The 22797-nt window shown below is 47.1% G+C and overlaps 7 protein-coding genes across 7 annotated transcripts; 3 read left to right on the top strand and 4 right to left on the bottom strand.

Annotated features, from left to right (window-relative positions):
• Positions 1–482: 482 nt before the first annotated feature.
• On the top strand, positions 483–7405 carry N7471_008351 (uncharacterized protein; the record flags this gene model as incomplete). The annotated part of the gene is made up of 6 exons (XM_057281070.1): positions 483–901; positions 961–2551; positions 2597–4166; positions 5504–6076; positions 6718–7176; positions 7263–7405. 6 exons carry the CDS (start codon positions 483–485, stop codon positions 7403–7405), a joined length of 4755 nt encoding a protein of 1584 aa, XP_057135330.1.
• Positions 7406–7717: 312 nt separating this feature from the next.
• N7471_008352 (uncharacterized protein) lies at positions 7718–8227 on the bottom strand. The gene is made up of 2 exons (XM_057281071.1): positions 8004–8227; positions 7718–7952 (listed from the first exon to the last, which is right to left on the bottom strand). The coding sequence occupies exons 1-2, from the start codon at positions 8172–8174 to the stop codon at positions 7818–7820; spliced, it is 306 nt and encodes a 101-aa protein (XP_057135331.1). The 5' UTR covers positions 8175–8227; the 3' UTR covers positions 7718–7817.
• Positions 8228–8809: 582 nt separating this feature from the next.
• Positions 8810–10230, top strand: N7471_008353 (NADPH oxidase family protein; the record flags this gene model as incomplete). The annotated part of the gene is made up of 5 exons (XM_057281072.1): positions 8810–8902; positions 8952–9642; positions 9697–9758; positions 9809–9974; positions 10037–10230. 5 exons carry the CDS (start codon positions 8810–8812, stop codon positions 10228–10230), a joined length of 1206 nt encoding a protein of 401 aa, XP_057135332.1.
• Positions 10231–11667: 1437 nt separating this feature from the next.
• On the bottom strand, positions 11668–13614 carry N7471_008354 (uncharacterized protein; the record flags this gene model as incomplete). Its single annotated transcript, XM_057281073.1, has 4 exons — positions 11668–11704; positions 11785–12072; positions 12126–13433; positions 13490–13614. The coding sequence occupies 4 exons, from the start codon at positions 13612–13614 to the stop codon at positions 11668–11670; spliced, it is 1758 nt and encodes a 585-aa protein (XP_057135333.1).
• Positions 13615–14364: 750 nt separating this feature from the next.
• Positions 14365–14943, top strand: N7471_008355 (uncharacterized protein; the record flags this gene model as incomplete). Its single annotated transcript, XM_057281074.1, has 1 exon — positions 14365–14943. The coding sequence occupies one exon, from the start codon at positions 14365–14367 to the stop codon at positions 14941–14943; it is 579 nt and encodes a 192-aa protein (XP_057135334.1).
• Positions 14944–15835: 892 nt separating this feature from the next.
• Positions 15836–17823, bottom strand: N7471_008356 (uncharacterized protein). Its single transcript, XM_057281075.1, has 2 exons — positions 17651–17823; positions 15836–17588 (listed from the first exon to the last, which is right to left on the bottom strand). The coding sequence occupies exons 1-2, from the start codon at positions 17774–17776 to the stop codon at positions 16296–16298; spliced, it is 1419 nt and encodes a 472-aa protein (XP_057135335.1). The 5' UTR covers positions 17777–17823; the 3' UTR covers positions 15836–16295.
• A 1253-nt stretch (positions 17824–19076) lies between these two features.
• N7471_008357 (zinc finger protein) lies at positions 19077–21722 on the bottom strand (the record flags this gene model as incomplete). Its single annotated transcript, XM_057281076.1, has 6 exons — positions 19077–19551; positions 19606–20233; positions 20285–20768; positions 20820–21131; positions 21179–21389; positions 21448–21722. 6 exons carry the CDS (start codon positions 21720–21722, stop codon positions 19077–19079), a joined length of 2385 nt encoding a protein of 794 aa, XP_057135336.1.
• Between the last annotated feature and the right edge of the window lie 1075 nt (positions 21723–22797).

Genomic DNA, 22797 nt, shown 5'->3' on the forward strand with positions numbered 1-22797 from the left:
GCAGGTCATCACAGGCTACGATTATGTAGGTCGATGCCGTGATGTCTTTTTCCTCTTGTCAAAGACGTTGATGGGATGGGGTGGCCAGGGACGTGGCTACGAGATGTCTGGGTCGGTTCGGGCCGGCCATCGAGCCGACGATCATTACCCACTAAACAGATTTTGCCTATAGTATTCACTTAAGTAAGATTAATATCCGTTATAACTAGTATTTAACCTTGAATATATGACAATCCTTGCTTCTCGAAAACTAGTCTCCTCATACCTTCAGTCCTAGGTTTTCCCTAGGGAAATGCAAGGTTAGTCACACTAGCGCCTGAAATGCACTCTGGATCACAACCTCGCGCCTAGCGTCTAAATTACCCCTCTTTATCTTTTCGCCAGAAAAGTCGAACCTATATCTCTGAACCCGGAATCTAATCATAAAGTCGCTATTTTACCTGCAGACGTTGAACATCGTATATATTGCCGTTTCCCTCCAAATGGATGGTATATCCTCGGCAGCAAGCATTATTGCGGTCATTCAATTAACGGGAAGTCTCGTGAAACTTTGCGGGGGCTACATTCAAGAGGTGAGAGATGCACGGGATAAAATTCTCACCCTACAACAGGCGATTGCAAGCCTCCAAGGCACACTCCAAGAACTGCAAAGATTCCTTCGAAGTAACGATCCAAAGACGCTTCCTGCCTCTTCACAGCTGGTCAGCAATATTACCGATTGTCTCTCCGACCTCCGAGCCTTAGAAGGGAGACTTGATCCACGGAAGGGAAAGAAGCTGATGAGGAAACTGGGACTACGAGCCTTAAAGTGGCCCCTGAAGCGCTCAGAGGTGGAAGGTGTTATTCAGAAAATTGAAAGATACAAATCTTTATTCATCTTATCCTTAAATGTGGATCAAACGTACGTTTATCGAGCATGACATTTTGACTCTATTTTTTTTTGATTCAAAGATTACATAGTTCTCTGATGGTCGGCGTGGCGCAGGTTACCGACCGCATTAATCAGAATATGGACCTTGTGAAGTTGGAAGGTGTGGTGGAGGCGGGATTTGAGTCATTCTCCAATCGAGACGAAGTCCAATGTCTCCAAGGCACTAGGACTAAGCTTCTCCAGCAGATAATGGAATGGGCTATTTTGCCGTCCCCAAAAGCCATTTTTTGGTTGAATGGCATGGCTGGGACGGGAAAATCCACAATATCTCGGACTGTGGCAAGGTCGCTTAAGGACAGTAACCACCTAGGTGCTAACTTCTTCTTTAAGAGAGGTGAAGGGGAACGAGGGAACGCGAAGAAGTTCTTCCCGACATTAGTAAGGCAACTGGTGCTTAGGATCTCTGAGCTGAGGCCTGGTGTGCAAAAGGCACTCCACGATGACCCTGACATAACGTCAAAATCACTTAGTGAGCAGTTTGAGAAACTACTCTTTCAACCGCTGCTCAATCTTGACCAACTCGGCCAGCAACCTCAAATCGCTGTGATAGTGATCGATGCTTTGGATGAATGTGAACGTGATCAAGATGTACGAAATATAATCCGACTACTGCCTCGTCTACAGGAGGCAAAAGCGGTTCGTATCCGGGTCTTCTTGACTAGCAGGCCTGAATTTCCAATCAACCTCGGCTTTTCAAAGATCGCAGATCATGATTATCGGGACCTCGCTCTTCATGAAATACCCGAAGAAGTGATAGAACACGACATAGAGTTGTTTCTCCACGACCGATTTACGAAAATCCAACACGATAGGAATGTTTCTCGAGACTGGCCTGGCGATGATGTTGTCCAAGAAATTGTCACAATGTCTGTTCCCTTGTTTATTTCTGCTGCTACTATTTGCCGATATATCGAGCATTCCAAATTGGAACCAACAACACGTCTGGCAGAGCTTCTTAAGGATTCGCGTCATTATGCAGGAAAAATGGACAAGACCTATATGCCAGTTCTAAAACAACTCATCGACGATGAAGAGAGCGATGAGTCAGAGCAGCAGCAGCTCCTGCACCAGTTCCAGAAAATTGTCGGTGCCATCATCCTTCTTGCTGTTCCGCTTTCAACAAATGCGCTGGCGCTATTTCTTGGGATAGAAGCAAACAGGATTAGCAACCTGTTGGATTTTTTCCGGTCTGTTCTAAGCGTTCCTAGTGATCGAGATCTGCCTGTTCGGATTCTACATCTCTCTTTCCGAGATTTTTTGGTTCAAACCAAAAGCCAGTTTCATGTGGACGAGCCAAATAAGCATAAGGAAATTGCTTTCTTGTGTCTTGAAAAAATGAGAAGCCATCTGCGGAAAAATATCTGCAATCTAGAAGGCCTTGCAACCCTTAGGGCCGACATCAATCCTAAATCCTTACGCCAGCACTTACCGCCAGAACTACAATACTCATGTCGATATTGGATACATCATCTTAAACAAAGTCCTATCTCATCCTCGGAGGCGGACTTTGTGTTACTGTTTCTCCATGCGCATTTTCTACACTGGGTTGAAGCGATGTGCCTACTTGGTCTTGTATCGGAAGTGGTGGGGATGCTGAATCTCCTCCAGAAGATTGAACTAGTATGTCCCACTGGAAGTCATATGAATTTACACTAATAGAACGAGGGCGATCACCAGTCTGTAATTTCCGAGTTTCTGCATGACGCAAAGCGGTTCATCCTGAAGAACCGCCAGATGGCCGATGATGCGCCCCTTCAACTTTACTACTCAGGACTTGTCTTTGCACCTAAAGAAGCGATAATCCGTAGGAAATTTGAAGCGGAAATTCCTGATTGGATATGTCCATTGCCACGGGTTCAGGAAACCTGGAGTTCAGAACTGCAGACCCTCGAGGGCCACTCACGCTGGGTTTGGTCGGTCGCCTTCTCACCCGACGGCGCGCTGCTGGCATCCGGCTCCCATGACAAAACCGTGCGCCTCTGGGACACGGCGACAGGCGCGCTGCAGCAGACCCTAGAGGGCCATTCAGACCGCGTTCGGTCGGTCGCCTTCTCACCCGACGGCGCGCTGCTGGCATCCGGCTCCCATGACAAAACCGTGCGGCTCTGGGACACGGCGACAGGCGCGCTGCAGCAGACCCTCGAGGGCCATTCAGACTGGGTTCGGTCGGTCGCCTTCTCACCCGACGACGCGCTGCTAGCATCCGGCTCCTATGATAAAACCGTGCGCCTCTGGGACACGGGGACAGGCGCGCTACAGCAGACCCTCGAGGGCCATTCAGCCTCGGTTTGGTCGGTCGCCTTCTCACCCGACGGCGCGCTACTAGCATCCGGCTCCCATGACAAAACCGTGCGCCTCTGGGACACGGCGATAGGCGCGCTACAGCAGACCCTCGAGGGCCATTCAGACTGGGTTCGGTCGGTCGCCTTCTCACCCGACGGCGCGCTACTAGCATCCGGCTCTGATGATAAAACCGTGCGCCTCTGGGACATAGGGACAGGCGCGCTGCAGCAGACCCTCGAGGGCCATTCAGACTGGGTTCGGTCGGTCGCCTTCTCACCCGACGGCGCGCTACTAGCATCCGGCTCTGATGATAAAACCGTGCGCCTCTGGGACACGGAGATAGGCGCGCTACAGCAGACCCTCGATGGCCATTTAGACCGGGTTCAGTCGGTCGTCTTCTCACCCGACGGCGCGCTACTAGCATCCGGCTCCTATGACAAAACCGTACGCCTCTGGGACACAGGGACAGGCGCGCTACAGCAGACCCTCAAGGGCCACTCAGACTCGGTTTCGTCGGTCGCCTTCTCACCCGACGGCGCGCTACTAGCATCCGGCTCCCATGATAAAACCGTGCGGCTCTGGGACACGGCGACAGGCGTGCTACGGCAGACCCTAGAGGGCCACTCACGCTGGGTTTGGTTAGTCGCCTTCTCACCCGACGGCGCGCTGCTAGCATCTGGCTCCTATGACAAAACCGTGCGCCTCTGGGACACGGGGACAGGCGCGCTGCAGCAGACCCTCGAGGGCCACTCAGACTCGGTTTGGTCGGTCGCCTTCTCACCCGACGGCGCGCTGCTGGCATCCGGCTCCCATGACAAAACCGTGCGCCTCTGGGACACGGCGACAGGCGCGCTGCAGCAGACTCTTCGAGCCAATGGATCAGTCACTGACGTTGAATTTGATCACGATGGATCCTCTCTAATCACTAATCTGGGATCCCTTGATATTCAATGTGGGTCTGAAAATCATGCGACTAGTTCAAACAAAGCGAATCCGGCGATACTCCTCGAGCAACAGTGGATAAAGCTGAATGGCAAAAATGTTCTTTGGCTTCCTCCTGGGTCTCGGCCTAGCTGTTCCGCGATCAATGGCAATTTACTTGCCCTAGGACACGCAACAGGGCTCATTTCATTTATAGGATTTCATGTCTAGCAGATGTCAATTATTTAGATTGCGCTTCCTTTCTCTGGTTTCTAATCTCTGTGTAAAAGAAGTGCCTGGCAGGAGAAGTCAATTTATATGGCTCTACGGTGTTGGTGGAATGTTCCATTCAGTTCCACCAGGTTCTAAATTCGATACACTCTATTTCGTTGTGGTTTGCCATAGTTGACTAGTTCCAGGCCAATGAGTCTATGACGAGATCTAGGAGGCTCCGAGCATAGTGATAATAAGTTAAGGCGGAGTAAAAATATATTTAAAAAACATATCATCAGGACTTTGGTGGAGGACCTCGCCAAGACTTGATGCTTGCACGCATAGCTAACTGATGTGCACTCAGTTGACGGCCCAGCGCCTTGGCAATGGAGTCCATCGTAACTGAATGAGTGCAAATTAATGACGCCGATTTTGCACTTCTCTGTAAATTGTTACTTAGATGTGGGGAGTGGGAGAGAGAAGTGAGACCTTGTCATATGACAGAAATCTGTCGGTACGACAACGTATGGTCAAAAACAGATATATTGAGTTCTCTAACTAACTAAAATGACAAAACCCGCGCTTTCAACAATCTGGGCGGACATAGATGACTAACTGTAATATGCACTTTTGTATGGTATGGATGGTACCAGTTGTCACATGATTTTCTGGGTATTATACCTTGTTTCCACCATGTATTCAATCTTAGTATTCGACATCATATTCTCGAGGTCAACAACTGATTTGTTTGCATGTCTATAGAAAGTTCTGGGGCTATTCCATACAATGCCGATACATAGAGTCATGTATCGTTTGGCGTAAAGTACCGAATAGGTAATCTAACGGGAATATTGATACTCCGGGGCTACTCCTCATACGGTATCGTAGATCTTGGTATTAGGGTTCGGGAAACAATCGAAGAGCGTAGGTGGTGACACCAGTTTCGGGAAGTACTGTACAGTAATCCGGTATTTCACAGTACAAGGCCTAGATCTGTTGTAAAAGTCGTTTACCGTGTCTTGGTACCTGGAAGAGAGATTGTGTGGGTGGTGACTCCGATTTCCGGAAGTACTGTATAGCGCCACTAATTGAATCAATTAATTCATCCTTAGTCTCATTCTTTATTATCTATCTGACTACTACTCGATGCCCTAGCTTCTATCCTCGTATATCCATTAGCTGTCGCTCAGAAAAACCCAAATACGGCGAAAATACACCCTAGCCCTATTATCAACGTTGTTCGCAGCGGGACTTGGACCGACTCAGTGCCATTTGAGGTGGTACTCGATGGAGTCGATCCAGGTAATGAAGTTAATCCAGGTAATGAAGTTAATCCAGATGATGAAGTCGATCCAGGTGATGAAGTCGATCCAGGTGATGAAGTCGATCCAGGTGATGAAGAGGTTGGGGATATAGGAGTGGGTATGGAGGGTGTGGCAGGGGTAGAAACAGGCGTAGAGGTGGGGAAACGGCTCCCGCGGGTTGTTGGGTGGTGGGCCGCGTCGACGCTTCCTATTGGGGTATGCCACAAAAGGTCAGTCGAAGATGGAGAAGCGCCCTGGGGCCTCATTGTTCGCGTTCGAGTAAGACTATTCGTGCTCTTTGGATTTGCCAGAGTACTGTGCAAATGTCTAGCTGAAGACGTGTTTTCTAAGGCTATGACCGTCGTATATCGAGTCGCGGTGCCTGTCGTCGTTATGGTGATGCTCATCGGGGTGCTTATTGCATGTATGTCATGACTAGCCGCACTCCCAGCTGCTAGAACACACGCTTGAAAGTAGGCTAAAATAATGAAGAGCAGCATCATGTGTTGAGAATGGATCCATCATTTTTCAGTGTCCTTTAATGGGTTTTAAGCGAAATGTAGATTCTCAGAAGTGGGAAATGTTCGAATGTTTCTTTTCTACTTTTAATCTTCGTAACATTTCAACTATGGTACTTTACTGGCTGCACTTTCGATTGTTTCTTATCATTCGAGTGAATTTACCCGCTAAGGAGAGCATATCTTGCGGTGGGTGATATAAATAGCATTATTATCAAGCGGTCGGATAGTCATAGGTGTGACCACCGCCTGCCTAGGCGAACCGCCCACGATGGCCCCACTTTGTGATGAGCCTCATCACCTGCCACATTTCTATTTCCGTGGCGGGTCACCCTTAGCAAGGATCGACAGGGGAACTCTCTACGGGATACACGATATATAGTTGTAGACTACCAAACTTAGCCCTTTCGACTACATGACATGTCAAACCCAGCTAATAGAAAACGTGCTCTGGAAAGGAGGAGGTGTCGGGAAGTGCTCGCAAACCACATTAGTAAGTATACCCAGCGAAGGTGGAAGGGGAGGACATTGCTAATCAAAAACAAAGATGATCGACTTGGGTTATGCGTGCGACCGTCAGAAGTCCGCCTTCATCCATCGGAAAAAGATGCCTATACTTGGCTTTTTAGCAATGCGACCAGCCATTTGTTCGATAGACAGCTTAGCGATATGTCGACCAACATGTACATTGAGATATCGAATGGGTTAGAATGTGGGGATATCCGAGCAGTTTGCAACGATGATCACTCGCCTTGTCCTCTCGAAGTGCGGACAAGTATCCACGACCTGGAAGCAGATACACATAACCTTGAAAAACAACTACAGGACTCCATACACACCATTCAAAAATTGGAAACCGAGATCGAGGAGTACAAGCATAGGGAGGGAACTTTACTATCTCAAAACCGTCGCTTACGCCAGGCTTTTATTGTTTACCTCAGAAAGGCCCACAGCATTGGCCGGTGCCTTGGAGAAACTGAGCGGCAGATTCACGAGTTTTTAAATAGTATGAAGTTAAAAAAATGAAATTACTACCATCATCTATAGCACTGTGACGTCTCTCCTATTGGTATCATCTAACGAGATACCTAGGGCCTCAAGAAGATGACTCTCTGACTCCGAAAGTCTGTAGGATGCTCGTTGCAGACATTGTCGAAGAAGAAAACCAGCATGCTGCGCGTCATTCACCAGCTCTGAAAAACAGTTGTCCCCACTATGCTGGACCCTGGCTTTAATGAGTGCCTTTTGAAGGAGGCGATATACCTCCCTTGTGTCCCCAAAAAGACCCAACAGGGCTTCCTTTGCCTCCTGATGCCAAGCTAATTCTTGACGAAGGCGTAAGAATTCTTGTTGAATATCACCTAAGTGAGGTGCATTCACGTTTGTTGGCGCTTCCAAATAAATTGGAAGACGCTCCGTGTTCAGCGTATGCACGCTACTCTGAAGGATATGATCCAGTTGGTTGAGTGATTTGCGATCTTCCGGCTGGTTGATATCCATTACGTACAAGGTTATGGACTTCGATGTGATTAAATATGATCAAATGGTATTATATAGAATAAAATAATGAGGAATAAGTGTCCTTTATACAATACGCCAAGGCCCACGAGGTAGTCTTTCGGGCGACTCGCCCACGGCAGCCCCACCTTAATCACGACGAAAGCTTGGCGGTGCTAGCATGGTAATCTGGCGTTGAGATGGCTGCGTAGCTGGAATCCGCCGGCTGGAAGGAGGTAAAGGCTCAAAATCATCGTAGGTGTGAGTCTGGGGATGCTGTATGGCCTGCTATGAAGGTCAATTGATGGACTCAGGGATGAAGAGTATAAATCCTACCTGTTCTAAATCCGGAATATCATCATGCGTTTTGAATATCCAATGTTTATCGGATTCATCAACCAACACCACTATTGCTCTCATTCGACACAGAGCACAGAGCTGACGAATCTTTCTAAAGCATGTTTTTCGGCGGCGGCTTTCACCGGAGCGATCCGTAGGTTGCGGCATTGTGTAGAGTAGACTTGATAAAATCAAAAGTCTCCAGTGGCGATTTGTACATTATATACTTTGGATCCTCTAAAAATAACTTAATCTTCGTCGTATCGCCCACGAGTGACGTACGTACTTGGCTATTTTTAGTTGATGGTCCACCAAATCTACACGCTCGCACATCTATAAGAACCCCAATACTGATTTCTGCAACTAGACAGGACGTTGCTCACGCCTTCAGATACAGAATGTGGATCACTGATCCCTCCACTCTATATGCTATCATAATTGGGGGGTTATTGCTCTTGTTCTTCTTGTGGACTAATACGAGTCGCGCCTTCAACTTTGTGCGAACTTCGCCAGCCGCTCCGACACAATGGGCAGCAATGATTATTTTGAAGTATCTCATCTATCCGCCCATTGTGAGGAGAAAATCGAGAGCCTGGCTACTCTTACAGCTGATTTATTGGCCTGGCAATATAGTCAGCATGTTTATACAAACGCATAGCCTGACTGATATCAGAATTCGGTCAGGGTATATGGCCATTATAAACTTGTTCCCCCTTCTTATGAGCGATCGATTGAATTTTCTCGCCGACGCCCTTGGACTTTCAATTCAAACATTCACAACTATACACAGTACTTTAGGCATAATGTCCACTCTGCAAGGCGTTCTTCACATTTCCGTTGCAATACACCAAGCTGGGTGGCACCTAAAGCGGAATCTGCAAATTTATGGGCTGCTGGTAAGAATATTCCATTATTCTTTCTAACATACTGACGTTCACTATAAAGGCATTTTCTGGCATTGCACTTGCCGTTATCACACATCTCCTTCGAAGGGTTGCAATAGAGATACTATCTAAAGTTCACAAATTCGCGGCCGTTCTCGTTGGCATAACTGTTTTGTGCCACCTAATACAATCTAGGATCTTCCCTAAATTAGGAGTTCTTATTTCTAGCATCGCTATTTCTCTCCTCCTTATACTTCGATGGGTATTGCTTCTTATTCGCAATATCAAGTACGCGAAAGTCGCATCTCGTGCAGTCATCGTTCGGATGAAACATGCTGATGCCATTCGAGTCGTGATTCCGATCAACCGACCATTTCAAGTTCAACCCGGAATGAGTGTTTACATTTGGATGCCTGGTGTCAGCTTGCGCTCTGCTCTCCAAACATATTCCTTTCCAATATCCTGGTGGGAGAACGATATCAATGGAAACGCCACAAGTATCACGCTGCTGGTGCGTGAGAAACGAGGCTTCGCGCAAAGACTGATGAATCACCCGAGAAGCGAGTTCTTAACGTGGTTGGATGGACCGTATGGTCGTTTAGAGGGACTCGCAGGTTATAGCCGCGTTCTTTGTATTGGCACTGGAATTGGAATTGCTCCATTGCTATCCTATATTAGACTCTCGGTTGAGAGCAATATTAATAACCACACACATTGCGATATATTCATTGTGTGGGAGGTTGATCATGAGTGTAAGTTATCTCCCGACATTTAAAATCCCTTTTCAGATTCTGACGAAAGAAAAGCAAATTTCGACTGGATATATGACTGGATGGATGAGCTCCTTCGGAAGGACAATGGGGCTTATGTATGTCGAAACAATTACGATTTGACATTGATCTGTGCTAACAACACTAGAAACTTCATTTCGCGCTACATATACCATCCGCCCGACCTGCTCAGGACACTCACGAAACGTGGAATAGCAAGCACGGGAGAATTTTCAGGCTCTACTCTGCTGTGAATGCAAAGGACGCTATACCCAATGACTTTTTTGAGGACGGAAGAAAAGGGTTGATTGCCGGTTAGTGTGTAGAAAGCCCCCCTCTATTGGCTTTGAAATTGATATATCGCCTTCCACTTCAGTCTGTGCAGAAGAAAGTATCGTCGCAGAGCTTTATGGGCTAGTAGCCCATCAAATGACAGGATTAGTGAACATTGTCGATCTTCAGTTCCAGTCAGCCGGCATTGGAGGCTCTACTCAAGCTTCAGCTCCTCGGAAGTTTAATTCTGCAGAGAATGGTGGTCACGACACTCAAATTAAAGTTGTTTCGATATGATGCGCATGTGTCGAAGAACAGGGAAGATATCGGAGGTGAACATACCAGGGTGTTAAATTGATGTCGTCTATAGATTATAGATTATCTGGAAATAATTCAGCTATCTGACTGCGTGTCTGGTATGTAACATATATCTCTGTTTCCCGTGCTCTAGTGGCCAGCATAGGTGACCAAAGCGCCGGATGATGTAGCCTTGTTCTAATAGGTTCTTTCTGCTCCAAGAAACCCAGATCGTGATCGAATCAGCACTGTAGCTGCGTCTTCCCCTGGCCTGTCAGGTTAGTAAGCCCCACTGGCCGTTAACTGGCGACCGGTGCTCCCGACCACTCGATCGCGGCCTTTGTTTCCTAAGCTCTGGAACAGCAGGCAGTCACCTACAGCTTACTGCCATCATACTTCTGATATTTTATCACTTGCGAATTTGGATGCTGAACTCCTCACATCGGGCCACGATGGCCTTGAATCCATGTATAAGAGGGTTTAATAACTATACTACGATTTCTAATGTATATAGAGGCTGTCATGCTATGTTCAACGGGACATTCAATTGGAACGTGGATTTTCAGACGCTCTTGGTCAATTTTGTCTGAAAATAGATTATCTACACGATACAACTGAACAAGGTGCACTAAAGGATGAAAAATGTTTTGTAGACATTGGGTCAGAAGCCGCCGGGCTTGATTCATATGATCTCTAATCGCTTTGATCTTCAAGATGTACGATCCCATCAGGTTTGTTTTGCGACGGCATTGTTTTTCGCGCATCAATATTTCTCTTCTGAGTAATTAGAAAGGATCTAACATCTCGACCATGGAACCCGATCGAACCCCACCCAGCACGAATACAAAAGGACATCGCCAACACATATCACCAAATAATCTCGAGCGGAATTTGCTTGTGCCTCTTCCATCAAGCCGGGGAAAGACCAGCGATTTCGCGTAATGGAGGTTATGACGTCAGCCTCTTTCGGTAAGCAATGCAATTAATTTGCTGGCCCGCGTGACTGCCTTTTTACCTGAATTGCATTGAATCCATATTTTGAAATCTTTGCCTTGGTCAGGACCATGAACATGGTAGCCCTTGAGGCATATGCCCAGGCGACTTGATGTTGCTGTCGACTCGGCCCTTGTGGCGTAAGGAAACTTATGTTGGTCTGAACTCACCTCACATTGAACATGCAAAAGTCTTCGTAGATGCAGGCCAACCGAAATGCCCTGACTCGATGGGATTCTGATGGTCTCTCCACAAATTTTGAATTTAAAATCCCAATATGACTGTCTGGGTTGATGTGCAGTGATATGAACTAGCCCGCCTTTGATTGCCTTCGAAACACTCGTATCTATCAAAGCCCGAGCCCTTCTAAGTCCACTTTCTTTCTGATTTTGACGTGCCCTGGCCCCCATGTTACTGCAAACTCCGTAATGCAAGGGGTTCGCATTATTGAGACCCAAGAATAGGCTCCGTGGAAGATCTTCTGGACGAAGACAGTTGAAGGCTTGGCTGTTCCAGGATGCAAAGAGGATCATCATGATAGCTTCAGCGATGTAAACCAACGGCGTATCAACCGGGTCTGTAAACTGGACCAGCACTACGAAATTGCAGAGCCTTCCCTCCTTCCGAATCTCGCCGGAGTGCGGTTGGCCACTTTGAGGCTTGCGTGTAGATCGTAGATACGATAAATGATCCTGGATCCTCCTCCTAATGCCCTTGACTTTCCCCTTCGTAGAAATAGCAGCGGCGGAACCCACATATATCTTGAAAAATGTTGGATCTCCACTGGTTACAATATCCGCATAGACCCCTTGGCTGAGGTCGCGAGTATCACCACTGAGGGAAAGAAGTCTTAAGGTTGACTTCGTTAGCTAACATAAAACTTATGATCCACAAGCACTGACCTTGTAGCAGTCAATTCTTCTTTGGAGGAAATCAAATTCACAACTGGCTGACGGATACCGCGAAGCAAGGCCGTTGCTATTGATTCGGCGGTACGATTTTTGAAATACACCAGAACCGCTGGAGTCACTTTCATTTTCCGGGAAAGCACTTTCAGCCGAATTTTTTGAACCAGCCGAGTGATCATCGACGAGAAACTAGGGTTCTTTGTGGAGATTGCAATCTGTGGAGTGACTTGTGAATGCCTTGCGGTGCTAGAAAGAAGCGAGGCCGCTTGTGTCGGCGGCGTGGAATTGGAAAAGCTGCCTCCATTCCTCGTACTCGCAAATGAACTTGAGCAGTCTTCGCCACTTGTGTCCTGGTGGAGATGAGTTCCGTTGTGGGGGTCAAGGAAACCAATGAGCTTTTCCGCTTGGCGTTCGCCCTCTTTTCTCGATGATTGAAGCCATTGTCTAAATTGAGCACCTTTTCTTGGGCCACTTGGAATGATTCCGGTGATCAAAATACCGAGTCGGCGCATCCGGCTATCTCGTTCAGATTTGGAAGCATATGGTCTGTGGTGGTTGGCTGTGCTCAGATCAAGGGTCATATCAACAGTGGGAGACTGTTCAAGCCTGTTTTTGAGACCTATTTTGAGTGGAATTGTGATATCAATAGGGCCACCATCAGCAGCGCTCATTGGTGTGATAAAAAATCGTTTGATGTGCGAGCCCGCTCTGTGTACATTCACGTGAATGGCCCCGCCTCGTCTCAATCTTTCACAGCGTTGTCTCTTCTTAGCGGAAGCACTGGCTAAGCTGTTTATACTTTGCCTGCAGCGAATGCGTTCCTTCTCTTCGGGATTGGAAACTCCGCAGAGTTTATTGTATGTAGCAATGTTATGGAAATGCAAAGGTCCTGTCTCATTCAAACCCCATTGTAGAGGCATAGGAAGCAGTGTTGGCGGTCGGCATGCAATGTAATCGACGTCTTGGCACGACGCAAACATGATAACCATGACAGCATGGGCAAACTTTACCAGCTCTCTGTCGACCTCAGACGAAAACAAGACAAGGGCAGCCCAGTTCGCCTCCCACTCTTTTGCTACCAGGAACTTTTCATGAATATTAGAACATGCTTTCGCAGTTTTATTTTTGTTTTGGTGTGCACGAATATTAGCTCGCATGCCTTGGGACTGAGAGCTGTACGGCCCGGCGGCCCCACCGATGTACACACGCGGAACGGTATAGCCGATGTTACTGTTACAGGTCAAAATGTTCGCATAGACTCCTTGTTTCTGGCGACCAATATTCCCAGAGAGCGCAAGTAGTCTGATGGAATTGGTTCAACTCTTGGTCGTAACACAGCCATAAAATACTCGACTTACTCATCTTTTGCAAATTCTTGCTGACAGAACAGTTGCTGAACTGCGGGTCGTGTTGCAAGAGAAATACCAGCTGTAACTTCCTGATCACTATGATCTGCAAGGTACTTTTGAAGGGGGTGCGACATATGTAAGCAGCCCAGACTGAGACGGACCCTTATATTTCCGACACATTCCCCCACCAACTTCCGAAATGTATTTTCACATCCAAGCACTGTTCCAAGTGCAGGATCCATATTGATATAATAATCGTTTGGTAAGATCGAACTTGAAACAAAGAGTTACTTTGCTAAAGAACCTGTTATAATCTTCAAGTTAAATACCACCAGCTGACATCCCTCAGACTTGCCGTTTCATCCTTTTGCCACCAGTGACGCGTTGACAATTCCGTCAACCTTCCTTCGAACCGGCTGGAACTTTGAAATTCGTCTCACTATAACTATTGATGTAAGTGAAAGGAAATAACTTCCTGGAGAGCTCTGCTAAATCAGAAGAGGAAGCATGATTTCACCACAATGGGACAATGAACTGGGCTCTGGTGGCATCCTTGTGTTTTGGATGATGCACCGCTTCTATAAAACAATCGTTGTGCTGGCAGCTCTGATCAGCGGTCTTGCTGTGGGCGCTTTACAATTCGATGAATTTCATCAGACAAGCTCTGGACTGATAAGGGTTTCTGAAGGCTTTCTTTGCAGCGCTGCAGTTACAGCAGTGATTTCTGCAGTGGTGGCCACCATGTTGCTATTTCAATTTGAGGGCATACAAAAAATAACTCGGAAAGATTTCGCTATCGCGTGGTTGCCACTGACGCTGCTTGATATTTCGATCGTCGAATTCCTTCTCGGAATGGTCTGTTGGTATTCCAGCAAAAATGTACCATGGAGGGGCGCTGTGATGGCCACACAATTAGCGGCATTGCTTACCTCATGTGCCGCGCTCTCGACATGGATGTTGTGGAACTGGCAGACCAGGGCAAAGCCGGAGCCGTCGACAAAAAAGGAGGACAGGCCTACGACAACTATAGTCATGGCTGCAGGGAAATGAAGCCAACCGATGTACCATCTGTCCCATTTGACGTTGTGTTCGATGGAAAGGGTCGCGGACTCAAGGTCCTCTGGAGTGCGTTGGCAAAGGCCCTTGTTTCCTATCTGACTTTCCTTGTGGCCCGCGCGGGTTTGGAAAGATTTCCACTATCGGACCAACGGCCGGGCGGTTTAAGATTCCTCTTTATTCCATCATTATTGTCCATCGCATTAGCGGCTAAATCATCCTGGCCTAGCAATCTTTTTAGCCTATCGAAACGTTTGTTGGGAAACACCTACTGTCAAATGTTACAAATCCTTTCTAAAATTGAGTCGAACCCTAGCTTGGTCTCGGTTCATATTGTCGTTGTCCGTTATCGCTGTGGCGAGATGGCTAAACAACACTCTCCACGCCAAATCACGCGCATTTTCTGATACCCCGGCAACCCCCAAGTCTGCTGCACAAATTATTCCACCCTTCCCACCCAGAACGATGTCATAGAAAGATGTCCAGGAGGACAAGCACGTGCTTGTCCACTTTCCTGCCATATTCCCCAGGGCTCTGATCCAAGCCCTCTTCCAATCCTTTTACCCTAATTGTTGGCTTCTATCATGGCTAGTTAATGGTCGAGGATCAGGGGAATCTAGATACGCTATGTGGTCCGCTTATCGCGTTTGTACTTCACCGATCGGTCATATTCGCCCGTGGCCATGGAGAAAGGGTGACTTTTAGAGGTATGAATAAGCCCGTAGGTGACCCAGGCAACAAAGTGCTGTGTCTGGTGATGGAAGCGGCTCAAGGGCGGGCGGTAATTTGGAATTAATACTGTAGCTTATGAAGACAAGAAGGAATGATGCTATTGTGCATGAATTCAAGGACAATGTAGAAATTACGTAGCCACGCAATAACGCACTCCACAGCATAGGCAAGGCTATACAGTCTCTCGCAAGGGTGTCTTAACGGTTCCTGATATCACAGATATCCACACCAAGGATGTTTATACTATACCCGCTGTTGATGCAGTGCTCGGTGCCCTACTGAACTGGTGAAGAGCCACAAACACCTGATTGGTGCGATTGTTAGCGGTTCTATCTCTGCATTAAGAATGACACTAGGCCAAAAGCGGCAATATGGACTGCGCAAAGAGTAGACACATTAAAGATGAGGCGACGCGCATGTACTAAAGTGACTATTCACCACCTAGTGATCTCACCATTTCTACGTGTTCGAAAGATTGCAGGTTCAGTGAATTCCGCTTATTGAGGGAGGCTACGCTGGGCTGCCGGACCAAGGTTGAGAATTCTAGTATACCCAACAGACGGGTAGGTTGCAACCATCGTGGGCATGAATTAAAACGCAACGTTGATATAATATACAAATTGCAACAGCTGTACGGCGTTGCTCTTTCTCGAGTAACTACTTGGTCATCTCTACTTGCCACAAATCAGTTCCTAAATATTACATTCCCCATGCCCGAATTTGCTGGACATCCGTTACTCCGCTATCTTTCCTCTCTTGGCTCCTTGATCGCAGCTCATCGTGCTTTGCCGTCAAGGTTTGGATCAACCCGCTGTCCCAGAATGAGGAAAATAAATCATTGCAAAAGTTACTGTTCTGAATCACGCTTCGGTCTCACGACTTCGTGTTTTGTTCAGGTGTAACATTCTCCAGGATCGTATCTTTACCATAATTTTTCAGGTCTCGGTCTGTTACTGTCAGCGCATCAAAAGATGAAGCACTCCCGCCAGGATTTGAAATAACTTGGACCATAACCAGACCGACGACATCATCTAGCATTGCAGCACTGGTCGTAGCTATAGCCTAATAGCCAGGGCACTTCAACCCCTAAGCTGTCAGCCACACGTATGGCTGAAGCAACACATCCCTCGAGCATGACCATTCCATCCCAACACCAACCTCCAACAAGCCAAACATTGCCATCTCCATTTCGCCAACAGCCTTTCAAATTATCATCGCGACACTCTAGTTCATTCGCACCGAAAACCCGGTTCAGCAATTGTCTGCTTGTGGGAGTCCGTAGAACCCGAGTGAACGTGACAGAATGTAAAATATGTGTAGGGCGTACGGATATAATGGGCGATGTGGTAATAAGAACCGAACATGGATGCTCGTGTGTTGACTCTGTCGCGTAGGCGTTTGAGCACATGTGAATGGGCTGAGAAGCCCTACCCCTGTGATCAAAAGGTATTCGCCCTCTCACATATTGACGACAAGTAGAGAATCTGGTATAGTCGTGGTGCACAACCGAGAGTACCCGCGTGGTAGGGACTGCGGCCATGACACTTTCAAGGGGCGGAAATATTGAGCCAACAACGTCAGGTGTGACAGCCATGATGACGTGATCAAACAATGCGGAATCCAGAAAACCTGTGTGTTCGTTCCTCATTGTTACCTTGACCTTTCCTCCAGCATTCTGAACTGCTGTAACTGTGGAACGAAACCTCACTTTCAAGCCCTTAGAAAGCTTGGTTTGAATCTTGTGGACGCCACCCTCAATAGTGTAGTGGGGTTGACGGAAAGTCCTTTTTTCGTATTCGACAAGATCGATAGCGGGAAATTCCAATAATGCATCATGCGAGCATGTTGTGACACTCGATATCAATGGTAACAGATAGTACTTGATATAGTACTGTGGCAAACCAATCCTCTCTAGGTACTGACGAAACGATTCGTCCACACTTGACTCGACAGTTATCTTCGGTCTGATCCAAAAACAACAGGCAGTGAACCAGTAGTAGCAGAACATAAGGTAGACTAGTTCGACAAGCCACGATCCCCATGAATTGTTTTCGGGTTTGGCTGGCGGCAGTTGGTGGTTGTTGGAGGAATGAATGAAGTAAGGGCGTATCTTGTCGCTCGCGATTCGAGGTAGAGAAGACAGCGTATATATAAAACGAGGCGAGGCATATTGGATTCCAAAATAGTCATACATTCGCTTGAGATTCTTGTAATAGCCATCTGCAAAGGCACGCATGGGAAGGTCCACTCGATCCGGTACTGAATCTTTGCAATGATCGGACGGAATTGTAAGCGAAGCAGAGTCGAGGGACAATTCGTCCTGCTGAATTTTTACCATGCAGATTAGAAATTGGTCGACAGCGGAGATTAATATGTACACACCGTTTCAAATATTTCCACTTCAAATCGGCTAGAAGGATCGGTTCTTAGTAGGTACGCAGTAACAAGGCCTGCCATTCCAGAGCCGATGATGGCCACTTTTTGACGGTGTGCGCCTCGTGATGACATGCCGTGAATAACAACCTTCCTTCAGCTGTACGCAAGTGAGGGCAAAATATGGTGGTAGGATGAGAATTCAGGAGGAACAAGGTCCACCCAGAGGCGCTTTGTCAGCATGCACATTGTCTAACCTCGGCTATGAAACATTGGTTGCCGCCCACAGCTAAGCGTCTTTTTGTAGCATCTCATGGCTGTGCTTTCGGAACCGATGTGCAACTGTCGCTGTCTCAAGCCGCGAACTATTAACTCCATCTTAAACACGAGAGCAGTAATCATACTCCAGCGCATCAACGAAACTGCTACAGCTAGCCACACTTTCCAAAGAAGCACAGACTGACGCAGTTGGGAACTTGCGCCCGTCCGTATGTCCAAAACTACTGGGATGTCACCCTAACTTGACAATGGCTCTCTATATGAGATTAGGACGATGGTCGGCGGCTAATGATAGGACGTGGCTTGGCTGGGAAAGGGGTTCCGGCATCAAATGGCACAGGGCGTGTTACAAGCCCAAAATATGACATACAACGCCACATAATTCTAGTGATGGAAGCTAATTCCCTGCATGAGGATCGAGACAAGCTGCTTTGGCCCTCATAATAAGACAGGAACTGCAATTGAATGTCTATTTCTCATGCAAACAGTTACCTAGGTACCTATCATTAAGCGCCGAACAATGATGAAATTGCTGTTCCGGGGCTATTCTTAATATAGTCTAGTCGATTTTGGCATTAGGGTTCGAGAAACAATCGGACAGTGTAGGTGGTGACGCCGATTTCCGGAAGTACTGTAGCAAACGACGCGCCCTCACACTTTTGGGATCCAGTTTTTTTGCCATGAGATAGAATGAGCTCCGATGTGCGTGACTAACTGTGGGTTTGGATAAGGAAATTTCAGAAATGTGGCTTAATGCCTCAAGAAGCCGCACAGGACGAGGGCTAAAAGCTTGTTGTAAAAGCATGACCAAAATCCCACCATACTTGTGGTCATGATCTTAGTGCGAAACGGCAGAGCGCTGAGGCACATTTTCGACATGCAGGTATAAGAGTAGAAAGAGCATGAGTCGTTGTTATACTGGAAATCGATATGCACATATTGTTAGTTGGATAGCGTTGCAATACCCTTGATCAGGCGATTAGTCCTGACAGCCGAGTGTCTTGCGTTCCGATAGTAAAATCTTTACGGAGGACGGCCAGATTGTCAATTATATACATGAGGGACATATATTGCATAGTAACCAATGTACATCCAATTATTACATACGACAATAATCTTAGGGTAACTACCAAAGCCGAACCCCAATCTATATGCCTCAATATTTAATGTCTGCCCACTTTCGTTTCTTGGGGGATTGCCGCCTAGGGCGCCAACAATGCGTGTCAACCAGATGGTAGGTAAGCTCCTCTCGGCTTTTAAAGGTTGTGGAGCAGGCTGGATGCTTGCAGTCGAAATTAACTTTGAGTTCTTTCAAATGATCTTCAATATGGGAGTGCCATTTTGGCGGTGAGAGGACGAATTGAAGCATTCTCTTTGACGGTTTCTCTCTCTCAGCACCCAGGCAAAACGGACATAGCCCTGGCTTTATAGGTGCGTTCCGAAAGATCATAGGGTCGCAACGGAGTAAGTCGCCTGGAGTATCAAGATGCTCCTGGCAATGATTCTCCCATTCTGATTTATTGGTAAACCATAGGTCGCATTCAAAGCACATTTCCGCAAATCCGTGCGTGGTTCTATAATGCCTTGAGTAGCAACGATAGAGATGTAACCATTTTCGGTGATCCTTAAATCTATTCAGGTTAGTAATAGAAAAATCATATCTTCCCATTGCCAGCACGACATACTCTTCAATGGACCTTCCACAGAGACAGGCCTGGCCTAGGGGGCTGAGGCTATCGCGGTATGAAACCGTATCTGTCTCGCTGCAGAGGGACTCTAATGCCTGCATTATTCTTCTTCCATCTAAACTCCGGAGGCTGAGATTACAAGGCAATGTGCTAGCCAAGAAGTCTCTGTGAGGCATTACCTTTCTCCTATAGTGGAACATGGTTTCAGTGTAAATACTTCCATGTTGCCTCCCTGATAGTCCCTGGACCTTTCGGAGCTCTTCAGTATAAAGGCTCCGTTTCTTCCTATACACCGCCTTTTGTTTAAGTTGGATTTTGTGTTTTTCTTCCGGTGTAGCGTCTGCGAGTAGCAAACTCAAATTTGCCATGATTTGGTCAAGAGCATAAACATCTTCACGGGCAAGAAATTCATACTGAGATTTCGCAGGTAGGAGCTGCGATAAAGAGGAATTGCGGTAAAGACCCATTCCCCGATGATTCTGGATATGTTCTTGTCGGCTGGCAATTCCGAGGTAGTTTGCTGGCCCATCAACCTCACTGAGAGGATGCGCGTATGACTTTCCGTACGTGTTCCGGTTGGTTTGCCCAGCGAACTTCATTCTTGCAGACTCGGAATATGTTTTGTCTATTTTATCATCAGCTAGCCCGTGAGCCTATACTTGAAATAAATCCGTACCTGCTTGCTGCAAAGCCCATCTTCGACACGCCCGAACAGTAATATTCAGCGTGTAGCCACTTCTATGGCCTAGATTGACCAAGGCCTTACCGAAGGAATCCGCTCCCCTGGCATGGCCTTTGAAATTGTCCACATTATGCTCAAGGTATTGGCGAAAAACCGGCAGATCTCTCATTTCTTGCCGGACATGAATCACCTCCAGGATCTTATCCTCCGAAGGACCGACTTTCTCGTGCATTTCGACGGCATCTAGGATCTCGCTCACTGAGCCATAATCTCTGAAAGCTTGGTCTGCGGTGGCCATTGGTAAAAAGAATGTCAAAAGGTTTAGAAAGATGGGCACTTCCTCAGCGTATACTTCGTAGAATGCGTGCTTAGGAATCTCCCATTTTGTCTTTCGCCAATATCCTTTGACAAATTCGCGCTCGTAGGTGAGTACAAGCATTATCATGCCATCCACAGTCTCGATAGTCAGTTCGAAATGCTGATGCAGTCAGCTTCAAGCATTGGCTTATTTTTCCTTATCTAAACATACCTTATAACAGGCAGCCATCACCCGAGATTCTAAGTCAACGTCCTCGCTGTCCTCCCCGATTTCCCGGGCTCCATGTCTCCGAGCGGTTGATTCGTGAACCTCCCCTGTACGTGCAGAGGTAAAGCAATACAGGAGCATTGCGGCACTCAGTTGAACTCTGGCCCGATCGGCAGGGGTTCCACGGTACTCATGATGGTCTCGACACCATAATTGAGTCATCAAGATAGTCAAATCATTTGGGGACACACCGCCATCCTTATTCATTTGCTCAGTTGAGAGAGGGATCTTGGTCTTTAGTTCTCCCACGATATACTATATGGTATTAGCCCCGATTGATCCGAAACAACGCGAGTACAGACCTCATTGATTGTAGTCCTAGTGGCTGGTGGGAATTCAAAATTTCTCTTTCTCTTCATACCAGTGGCGAATTTCCTAAAAAATCCCTGAATCGTCTCGACTGTGGGCCTTTCTTCTATCCGACCGTCCATTCCTCTTGCAACCCACTCGAGAAAAGCCCTGCAAGTTCTGATGTCCGGCGGAATGACGGCCTGTGCATGTAATTTGACAAAACTAGGGGTAGAGGCACAATTTAGCGATTTGCTTCTCTGCTCCCAGGGCTGAAACTTACTCGTCGAAAATAAGTAACTTGTGATTGTAACCAGATTCTGTTCGTGGCAGCACTGCCCGCTGGATTTCATTGTTACTATGCTCCCCGAAATCCACAACATTGGCCATATATTTCAACGTTGGGTCATGCTTGGTACGCATTTTGCTCGTGACAAAGCGAGGTTGGGTTGGAGTGACGAAGTGGGGTTGTAGTGATAAAGCGAGGCTGGAGAGATGAAAGCGGAGGGGAAAAGAAGGGTACTTGTAGCTTTTTTGGTCATGATGGGAAATGTACATTTTGCTGTACGGGCTGAATATTTGGGTGAGGAATATTCAGGTGGGTGAATATCTGCCCTGAGTGCCCTGAATAGAGCGGCGAGCCGCCCATGCCCGAACCGTGGGCGCTAGGTGACCACCACCTTAGACATGCTGTTGTATGTTTTTGTTTTTGATGTTTGTATATTTACATAACCATACTTTTCTATAGACCTAGCTAGTAGTGACAACGTCGATTCAGGGTGGACATCCTCCTAGATACGCTCCTGTAATGGCTCGTCCCTCCTTGGACCTAGCGCGCGAAGACTAGATATTATTGAGGCATCTACCCCTGGTGGTGCGTCATCCAGTTAAGGCGCGCGATGCTGGGCATACCTCTATGCGCGGTTCCTATGCGAAGGTCAAGTATCAATACTGCGCTCTAGGATAGGGCCTAGCGGATAGTAGGGATAACAACCAGCAGCTTGCTATTCCAACCATTTTATATTATTAGCTCTGTATTTAGGTTACGATCCAAGTAGCTCAGACCACTCACCTTGGCATTGACGGCCTTTGTAAGCTTGATGTTGGCTGAATCCACCTCCTCTTGTTTTGCTTTGTCATATATATGACTGTTGTTCAAACCGTGATCGGCTTGTTAAAGTCCGATTTTACTTTGGAACAGCTGTCATCTTGTCGCGTAGTTATGCCATTCGGCAAAGCATCATGAATCGGGAGAGCTGCAGTAGCAGCGGCAGAAAGTATGGAAGTAAGAATAAGTTTTAAGAACTGCATCTCGACCGTCAGGAGAATGCGAGTATTTATAATACTCTCGCCCTATTCTGCCCTTTACTCAGAGTCAGTGTTCCTTAGTGCAATCAGATGACGTTGAGCAGGACATCATTCCCACTCCGATCGGGAACAGACTTGGTCTAAACAAACTAAACGCTTTCGTTCTATGCATATGGTTCTTTCATCTCGAGGTCCTCCGACAGTGCAGATTTTCATATTCTCCTTCAGGTTGACAGCGGTAACCGGTTAGTCAATTTCCAAACCTACTTAAGAAAATCCTTAAAAAAATCTAGCCACGTAGGCGATCAAGAGGATATAGATTCAT

Source organism: Penicillium samsonianum (genome assembly GCF_028829775.1).
Source record: "Penicillium samsonianum strain IBT 33392 chromosome Unknown utg000004l_segment0_segment0, whole genome shotgun sequence".
NCBI lineage: Eukaryota > Fungi > Ascomycota > Eurotiomycetes > Eurotiales > Aspergillaceae > Penicillium > Penicillium samsonianum.

Bases quoted from the DNA above. Each gene is read 5' to 3' on its own strand.
- N7471_008352 (XM_057281071.1), bottom strand. From the start codon at position 8,174: ATGCCGCAACCTACGGATCGCTCCGGTGAAAGCCGCCGCCGAAAAACA. The intron at 7,953-8,003 runs GTAGGATTTATA...CCTTCATAGCAG, and splicing joins ATATTCCGGATTTAGAACAG to GCCATACAGCATCCCCAGAC.
- N7471_008356 (XM_057281075.1), bottom strand. From the start codon at position 17,776: ATGTCATCACGAGGCGCACACCGTCAAAAAGTGGCCATCATCGGCTCT. The intron at 17,589-17,650 runs GTGTGTACATAT...AAAATTCAGCAG, and splicing joins AAGTGGAAATATTTGAAACG to GACGAATTGTCCCTCGACTC.